General features: G+C 43.5%; 1 protein-coding gene across 2 annotated transcripts in view; it reads left to right on the top strand.

Annotated features, from left to right (window-relative positions):
* The first annotated feature begins 4,228 nt into the window (after positions 1-4,228).
* Positions 4,229-9,862, top strand: part of Ccdc3 (coiled-coil domain containing 3) — a 105,288-nt gene continuing 99,654 nt past the window's right edge. The window contains exons 1-2 of one of the 2 annotated variants that reach the window (XM_005320269.4): positions 4,229-4,804; positions 7,563-7,737. In XM_005320269.4, coding sequence (XP_005320326.3) covers positions 4,431-4,804; positions 7,563-7,737 — 549 coding nt within the window. In that variant the 5' untranslated portion in view covers positions 4,229-4,430. Of the gene's footprint in view, positions 4,848-7,562; positions 7,738-9,862 lie in introns of both variants that reach the window. The other variant, XM_078023264.1, reaches the window with a different exon arrangement.

Raw genomic sequence — 9,862 nt, 5'->3', positions numbered from 1 at the left:
ATGGTGAGATGAGACTAGAGACCAAGGGTGGGGAACAGTCTGGCTCTTTTAGTACAACTCATTCTCACAAGAACTAACTCAGTCCACAAGACCAGCATATATTCCTTCCAACAGTGATGTCTTCAATGGCTTAGTTATTTCTCAATAAGGCCCAGTTCTTAAAGGTTCCACCACTTCTTAATACTAGGGGAGCATCGGGGACCAGTGTATGTATCCTTGGGATACAAACTGAATCCAAATCATAAAAGACCAATTGGCTAAGAAATAAATAGCTCCAGGCTATTTTACTGCTCATTCTGTATTACATAGTCTTCTACTAGGTCCCACTCAGGGATGATCCTAAAGAATATTGGTGAAGGAAAATTCTCCCTGGGTGGAACTCCAAGGCATACATTTAGTTATCCATCTCACAGCCAGAATAAGAGTCTTGGAATCAAGGAGTATACAGGCCAGGATAAAATTGGTGACAAGGATATATGGGCAAGAGGGATATAAATGGACCTCTCAGAATGGTCACAGATTGTGAAGACATTTGCATCTCATGTGAATGATGATCAAAGAGCATTCAGTGGAGAGGAGGTTCTTAGTAACTGGGTAGGAGAAGCACACACTCTGGGGTGCTGGTCAGTCCCTAGTGTTTGTTCAGTGAACCCATGAACAGAATGGCCATGGTGGGAGGGAGACAAGCTGTTCATTGGCAACCACATGGGCTTCCACTTACCAAGGCTGGCCTGGCTAACAGTACTGCTGAGGGCCTACCAAGTGTCAACAAGAAATCAGTATAGACATGGCCCCATTCACCTGGGAAAACAGCAAGCCACCTGGTGGCAGGTTGATTATATCAAACCACTTTTATCTTGCTGGCTGGAATAGATGCCTTCTGCATATGGGTTTGCTTCTCTGCCCATAATGCTTCTTGTAGTAGTGTCATCTGTGGATTCACCAACCACATTATCCGCCATCATGGAATTCCCCATGGCATCCCTTCTGATTAGTGATTCCCAAAGGATCTTCTTTCAAAGCCATGAAGTACAGAGGGCTCATGGCCCAGAATTGATTGGTCCTACACCACATGCTACATCACATGGAAGCAATTGGTACATTTTGGAAAGGTGTAAAGGCTTAGGAAAGATTCTGTTAGAGTGTCACTTGGCAGGCAACACCCTGAAATCATGAGGTGCTGCCTTAAAAGATACTGTCTATTCTTTGAAACAGAAAACAATATATGATATTATGCATCTCATAACCAGAATAGATGAGTCTTGGAACCAAGGGGTGCAAGTGGCTTGATTCATGATTAAATCCAATAATTCATTCATGGAATTTTCATTTTCTATTCTGGTGACCTTGAGCTCTGCGTATTGGAAGGTCTTAGTCTTGGAAGAGGAATTGCTCACTAGGGGACACACCAGTGGCTCCCTTCCAGTCATTGAGGTCTTCTGCTTGCTCTTACAGAGAAGGAAGACATGACTGATATCTCCTCAGAATCCACAAGAAGGACAATCTCTGGAAAGGGCTCTGGAAAATACATTCTGGAGAGTACTGGAAGAATTTTGGTTTTGTTAAGTTTATCCAAGAAGAGAGAACACAGCACATGCACTGCTTTTTATTTATTTGCTTGTCTAAATGGAAAGAGAAGTCAAGGTATTAAGGTCCGTAGAAGTAGACAAATCTTTTCCAGACCTCTGAGGCACTTGAAGATGCAATTAAAAAGAAGAGGGTTTTTGTTTTGTTTTTTCCTTAAAAACTGTCCTGTCTCTCTCTATGATAATGCAGGGCTGAAATAGAGCAGGGCTCCTGAATAATATAACATTAATATTAGGTCACTTTTCCAGCTTCCACTAGGGAATATTCCAAGCTTATTACTAATCATATATTCTATAAGCATCCTAAACAAAGGGCCAACTTGTAACTCTAAGACATTTCCTATCTTTCTCCCTATTCTCATTTTGGAGTTCTTAAATGGCTGGGGTTTGAATCCTGGCTCACTTTCTAGCTTTGGTTAAGTCATTTAACCTCTCTGTGCCTAAGTTTCCTTATCTGCAAAATGAACATATAGTAGTATTTCCTTTGGAATTGTTTGGAGGATTAATTAAGATAACATATGTAAAGTCCTTGCAACTGTACTTGGCCTATACCAAGCGATGAATAAACATAAGCAATTGGTAATATCATGAGTTGGCAATGCTTACTAAGTCTGCTCTCCAGCAAAACAAATCATTTTACATCCTGTTTCTTTCTCTAGCAAACCTGCAGAACACCTGCTAAACAACTGTTAAGGGCTGAATTGTGCCCTCCCCCAACTTCCCCATTCATATGTTAAAGTTCTAAACCTCACTCCAACTGAATACATTTGGAAATAAGACTTTATGGAGATAACTGAAGTTAAATGAATTCATAAAGGTGGGACCCTAATCCACTGAACTGATGACCTTATCAGAAAGGAAGAGGCACCAGAGATCTGTCTCTGCATAGTACACAGAAGAAAGGCTACTTCTTGCTGTGAGGATGTGCAAGAAGATGGCCATTTACACGCCAGAAAGAGATGCCTCATGGACATCAAGTTGGCTTCTTGATCTTGAACTTTATTCTCCAGAACAGGAAGAAATAAACATCTGTTGTTTTAGCCACCCAGTGTGCAGTATTTAGTTATGGTAGCCCTAGGTGACTGACATAATAACATTATGAAATTTTATAATTTAAATATTCAGTAAGTTTTTCCTACAAAACTTTCAGGGATTCACTGTCTTTGAAGAGCTCACTCTTACTTCATCCTGCTTTTGGGTCCATCACAACATGGGTGAGACTAAGAGTTTAGTAGATTGGGTCACTGACCAGTGAGTAGTGTGCCCCTTGAGTCCCGGAAAAGCTTGATAGGAGAGCCTAGAGTCTTGATCCTTCAATGTCTGAGGACACTCTAAGCTTTCCCTCTGATTTCTTCTGTTCCCTTTTCTTCCTGAGACCCTCCAGCCCCTCCTACTCCAGAGCTTTTTTACCCCAAGACTTGCTTTTCAAAACCCATGTCCACAGCAACCATTCACCATTCAACCATTCAACCATTCAACGGAAGCATCCTGACTGCAGGTATAGGACTCTGAGGAAGAAGACTGGGGTCCTGGGGAGGTAAGGCCAGCCTTTGAATTTTCACTCCCATTTCTATATACACTCTCTCCTTCTTCCAGATTTTCCCAGGAACTCACAGAGAAATGCTACTGGGGTTTAAAGCTGAAACACGCAGAGATCCAAATTAATACGTTGCTTGCAGAACAGAGTCCTCCACTTGAAAACAAATTTGCTAATGAAGCTCATGTACACATACAATAGGTATGATAGATGTATAATGTATATGAATATATAAGTGTGTGTGTGATATGCATGCTACAAGGATATAAAATATAATATTCATTTTTTATAAGTAAGCACTATTGTTTCTTCTTACTACATTAGGTATAATAAAGTCAGCGTAGGGAGTATATTGTTGAGTTTGGGTCTGCACCAAATCGCTCATTGACTCACAATCAGCTGTCTCGAATTTACTCCAGAATTTATTTCTCAGGTGTAGAGTATTCAGAATCTCTTATCAAGGCTTTCTGAAGATCACCATTAAAAAATAATCAGATTCAAGTCAGGTGCAGTAGTCCACGCCTGTAATCCTAGCAGCCAGGAGGCTGAGGCAGGAGGATCCAAGTTCAAAGCCAGCCTCAGCCAAAGCAAGGCGCTAAGCCACTCAGTGAGACCCTGTGTCTAAATAAAATACAAAATAGGGCTGTGGCTATGGCTCAGCCATTGAGTGACCCTGAGTTCAATCCCCTACAAAAAAAAAAAAAAAAAGATTCAGAAGCTGAATGAAAAAGAATCTTTTAAAAAGTTTATTAGCCTACACTAAAAACTCTGGGATGATAAAAATCAAATTCGATTGCTACGTATTTTGATTCTAAATGAACTATATAAAAAAGTTTTGATGCAGAGTAATCCTGCAAGTAAATAGCAATTGTTCTAAGGGGCCGCGTTTGGAACTCGTTACACCTGGCAAGCCCTGACCCAGTCCAAGCGGGGCGCTAGAGGAGGGCTGCGGCGTCCGGACCCCGTCCTAGGGCCACCAGGGCTCCCGGGTCCCGCCCGCCCCGCCCGCCCCGCCCGCCCCGCCCGCCCCGCCTGCCCATCCCGCGCGGCCGCCGCCCCCTCCCCGCCTCCGCCGCAGGGGGCAGGGCTGGAGGCGGGCGCCCGTCCCGCCCGGCCCCGCGACCCTTTTAAAGCCTGGCGGGTGCTGGCGGGACACCGCGAGCCCGGCGGCAGGGAGAGCGGCTCCAGAGCTCCCCCGAGCAGCCGAGAGCCAGGCCGCCCCGCCGCCCCCTGCGCCCGCCCGGAGGGTCGGGCCATGAGCCCCGGCTAGCGCGCCCTCCCTCCCGCCCGCCCGCCCGCCCGCCGGCATGCTGCGCCCGCTGCTGCTCGCCGCGCTCTGCCTGGCCGGCCGCCCCGCGCCCGCCCGCGCCTGCCAGCTGCCCTCCGACTGGAGGCCCCTGAGCGAGGGCTGCCGCGCGGAGCTGGCCGAGACCATCGTGTACGCCAAGGTGCTGGCGCTGCACCCGGAGGAGCCCGGCCTCTACAACTACCTGCCCTGGCAGTACCACGCCGGCCAGGGGGGGCTCTTCTACTCGGCCGAGGTCGAGATGCTGTGCGACCAGGCGTGGGGCAGCATGCTGGAGGTGCCCGCCGGCTCCAGGCTCAACCTCACCGGCCTGGGCTACTTCTCCTGCCACTCCCACACCGTGGTCCAGGACTACTCCTATTTCTTCTTCCTCAGGTGAGCCCGGCACCGCCGTCGCCACCGCCTCCTCTGCCTGTAGGTGAGAGTTTCCTGCAGCCAGGTGGGGGAACCCCAGGGGTCCTGTCCGTGCCAAACCAGACTATGCCCTAGGGCCCTCCGCTTCAGGCTTCTTTATTCTCTCCTGGTCCGTCGGACTTCTCCGCAAAGATCCTGGCACCCCCCTGCCTAAGACTCTTTTAAAAACGCAGATGATTTCGGAGTTAAGGTACACAGAGCCCGTGTTTCAGGCACAGGGTCAAAAGTGTTCTCCAACAATCCATTTGACTCATCTTTTAAACTGGCTTCAAATAGGGTAGGAGTAGATTAGGATGGGCAGAAAAACAGTCTTTCCACTCAGTCATTGGGATCCGGGCTCTGCCCTTCTGCCTGACTGATATTTGAGCCGGTTATTTCTCAAGAACTTCCACAACTTCGCTTGCATAAAGTGAGAAGCAAGGCCGGTTGGTACTAAAACACAGTAATGCCTGCAAAGCACCAGTGAAGTTGAAGTGAAGAGAAGTTGCTTAGCCAATCTTCATTCTCTCCCCGCCAACCCCTTCCATTGACTTCAGTGCAAGAATGCACTGTCTCCCATCACCACTTGGTTATCTAAAACAGCAAAGGTTTGATGGGAGGGCCTGCTAGGGTTCAGACCCTGGGTAACAATGTTTTGAAAAGAGGCTGCAGATAGTTTCCAGTGATTCTCGACCTCCTGTGGTCTGTGACCATCCAAGCAATTGGCCTGTGGTCAGGATGGAATGCTCTACCCAAGAGTTCAGTCAAGTCTTATTGACTATAAATTCTACCGAAATTTGAAATGCAGAACAGCAGATGGAACCCTAAATCCATTGATTAACTGCAGTTGAATTAAGAGTGATATAGAACATCTGAGAGAAACATCCAAATGAAATCTACCTGTATTTCAAGATAGTGAAGTGAATTGATGCAAAGTTGTCTCTGATCAATGACAGTTCCAGCCTCCCCAGTCTGAGGTGGCATGACTCTGCCTGGATTTGCAGATCCATTTTTTAACTCACATTCTTTCTCAGAAGGAAAACAGTTCCACAGAGGGACGTTCATAAGCTGATGGCAACACGTGTTTTCCATATTGAAGCCAGAATATCCAAGTTTAGAACACATGTCCTGCTTTGTGTTGGCTTGAGTGGTTTAGCTAGATAAGTTTTTTCTTTTTTCTTTTTTCTTTTTTTATAATTGCCAGGAAAGTCTAGTTTCTAAATAAAGTCTGTGAGGACTGAGAGAATGCCCTTTCTGATACAGAGAAACTTAGGTTTTTCATGTTTTTATTTAGGAAAAATACTGAGAACCAAGCTCTAAAAACTATTCAACTCCTTTATTTTCCAAGAGTGGGGGGTGAGCCCAAGTACTTGAGCAGACATTATTGTTTCCAGTTTTTTAAATCATGAAATGCAGTTTTGTCCACTGGCTCCGGTGGTCAGCCAACTCTTTCATCTTTTGCTCTTACATATCTACAAAAAGTTAGGGCAGACATACAAAACAGTAGTCTGACAGATTCTCATTTTACAGGGCTGTCTTGCCCTGAAGTGTGTCGACAACTGCATACAAATCTTTCCTCTTTTGTTATTCTGGGATCCACTAGATGGGAACAGACTCTAGAAGGGGGAGTGGCAGAGGAGACTCACTGGGGAGGTTATCCTGCCTGCTTTTGCTCAGATTGTAATTCATATCGTTTTTCTTTTTCACGACTTAATCTTTCCAGCAAGTGCTTTCTACAAGGCTCTGTTAAATGACTCACTGATAAATATATTTATTATACATGTAAATATATTTATTTATGTTACCTTCACTCTGCTCCAAGTGCTTTATTGTATTTTCTAGTGCAATCCTTGCCACACCACCAGGAAAGTAGGCACTATTATAATCCTGTTTGAACAGATGGGAATACTGAAGCTTAGAGAAATTGAAACGTGTCGGGTCTTGAGTCCATGTCATTATGACTGGCCTCTCACCAGGAAAGGAGATCCAGGAGGAGGAAGGCCCCTGGCATACACAGAGACAAACAGATGTATGCACACACTTTCCTGCCTCCTTTGGCCAAACTCATTCTTTTGAAAACCTTAAGAATAAACCCAAATAGTGAGAGACAGAGAAAACAATTAGAAGTTGTAACTGCTTCATGAGAGCCATGCCAGACATCACAATGAAATTGGCAAGACCCTTGTTTTGGTTAGCTATTTTGCCTCTGTGACTAAAAGATCTGACCAGAACAATTGTAGAGGAAGAAAAGTTTGAGGGCTCATGGTTCCAGAGGTTTTAGTCCATAGAAGGCCAGCTTCATTCTTCAGGGCTTGAGGAGAGGCTGAACATCAGAGTTGTTGAATAGTTTTTAGAGCTTGGTTCTCAGTGGGAGAGGGCGGTGGAGGAATGCATCTCACATCATGGTGATTAGAAAGTAGAGAGACTCTATTTTCCAGAAAAACAAAATATATACCCCAAAGCTGTATGCCCTAATTCCCTCCTCCTGAAGCCACACCAACCACTTCAGTTACCACTCAGTTAATCCCTATAAGGGGATTAATTCATTGATTGGGTTAAGACTCTTACAACCCAATCATTTCTCCTCTGAACCTTTTTGCCTTGTCTCACATATGAGCTTTTGGGGAATACCTCATATCCAAACCATAACAACCCTCACATTCTTGATGACTCTTGATTAAAGTTGGTATGTCCCCAGTGGTCATGTGTATATCTCTGCCTTTTTTCTCTTCTCTATTAGGATGGATGAAAATTATAACCTCTTGCCTCATGGAGTCAATTTCCAAGATGCCATCTTTCCAGATACACAGGAAAACAGGAGGATGTTTTCCAGCCTTTTCCAGTTCTCTAACTGTTCCCAAGGGCAGCAGCTAGTGACTTTCTCCAGTGACTGGGAGATCCAGGAAGACAATAGGGTAAGAATTGGCTGAACCCTGTGCCATGTAGTGAAATAGCAGGATAGCCCTATCTTGTATGAATTTTGTAACCAAAGGAGTTAAGGGTCCTGTTCCAAAATCTGGACCAAAGCCCCCATCCTCTTCTGTTTCCTTCCCATGTCAGGAAACACTGCTTATGAACTTTGGATTCCTAAGGCTTTTGCTGTTTGATAAGGGGCTTTCCTCAAAGTGTGGAAACGAGATGGGAGGAGGGTTGGCACACTGTGCCTCAGTTTCCCCTTCTGCAAAAGGGAGAGAATGGTAGCATTTATATGATAGGACTGGCCCCATATGATTTAAATATATAAAAATGTAAATGTGTAAATACCTTGACAATGTGCTTAAAAAGTGTTCAATACACATAAGTCATTATGACTGTTGTTATTGACAGTCTAGGGTTCTAAGTAGTTGTCTTTTTTCAAAAATATTTTATTAGTTGTTGATGGACTTTTATTTATTTATATGTGATGCTGAGAATCAAACCCAGTGCCTCACACATGCTAGGCAAGCACTCTACCACTGAGCCACAACCCCAGTCCTAAGGAGTTATCTTTGAAGGGAAGAAAAACTCCTTAAGGAGATGAAACTAAACAACAATCATAGCTAACACTTCTGTGATTTTTTTTTTATTTTTAAAATTTATTTATTCTAATTTGTTATACATGACAGCAGAATGCATTTCAATTCATAGTACCCACATGGAGCACAATTTTTCATTTCTTTGGTTGTATACAAAATAGTCATTCCATTCGTGTTTTCATACATGCACTTAGGGTAATAATGTCCATCTCATTCCACCATCTTTCCTACCCTCATTCTCCCTCCCTTTCCTTCTCTCTGCCCTATCCAAAGTTCCCCCATTCCTCCCATGTTACCCCCCACCCCAATTATTGATCAGCATTGACTTATCAGAGAAAACATTTGACCTTAGTTTTTCTGGGATTGGTTAACTTCACTTAGCATGATACTCTCCAAGTCCATCCATTTACCTGCAAATGCCATAATTTTATTCACTTTTAATGCTGAGTAATATTCCATTGTGTATATATACCACAGTTTCTTTATCCATTCATCTATTTAAGGGCATCTAGGTTGGTTCCACAGTTTAACTATTGTGGAATGAGATGCTATAAACATTGATGTAGCTGCATCCCTGTAGTATGCTGCTTTAAAGTCCTTTGACTTAAAAGGACTTAGGAGTGTAATAGCTGGGTCAAATGATGATTCCATTCCACGTTTTCTAAGGATCTCCATACTGCTTTCCAAATTGGCTGCACCAATTTGCAGTCCCACCAACAATGTATAAGTATGCTTTTTCCCTCTACTTCCTTGCCAATACTTATTGTTGCTTGTATTCTTGATAACTGCCGTTCTGACTGGAGTGAGATAGAATAGTTTTGATTTGCATTTCTCTAATTACTAGAGATGTTGAACATTTTTTTATATATGTGTTGATTGTTCTCTCTCCTTCTGAGAAGTTTCTGTTCAGCTCCTTAGCCCATTTATTGATTAGGTTGTTTGTTTTTTTGGTGTTAAGTTTTTTGAGTTCTTTTATATATCCTGGAGATTAGTGCTCTATCTGTGCATGTGGCAAAACTATGCTCCCAAAATGTAGGCTCTCTGTTCACCTCATTGATTATTTCTTTTGCTGAGCAAGAAACTTTTTAGTTTGAATCCATCCCATTTATTGATTCTAGATTTTATTTCTTATGCTTTCGAAGTCTTGTTAAGGAAGTCAGGGTCTAATCTGACATGATGAAGATTTGGGCCTACTTTTTCCTCTGTTAGGAATAGGGCCTCTGGATTAATTCCTAGATCCTTGATCCACTTTGAGTTGAATTTTGTGCATGGTGAGAAAGAAGGGTTTAGTTTCATTTTGCTGCATATAGAATTTCAGTTCTCCCAGACTATTTGTTGAAGAGGCTATCTTTTCTCCAATGTATGTTTTTGTTGCCTTTGTCTAGTATGAGATAACTGCATTTATGTGGGTTTGTCTCTATGTCCTCTTTTCTGTACCATTGGTCTACAAGTCTATTTTGATGCCAATACCATGCCGTCTTTGTTACTATTGTTCTGTAGCATAGTTTAAGGTCTGCTTCACTCT

This window comes from Ictidomys tridecemlineatus, chromosome 10 (assembly GCF_052094955.1).
Source record: "Ictidomys tridecemlineatus isolate mIctTri1 chromosome 10, mIctTri1.hap1, whole genome shotgun sequence".
In the NCBI taxonomy this organism is placed as follows: domain Eukaryota; kingdom Metazoa; phylum Chordata; class Mammalia; order Rodentia; family Sciuridae; genus Ictidomys; species Ictidomys tridecemlineatus.
The sequence above is the reverse complement of the archived record's forward strand: the minus strand, read 5'-3'. Positions and strand labels throughout refer to the sequence as shown.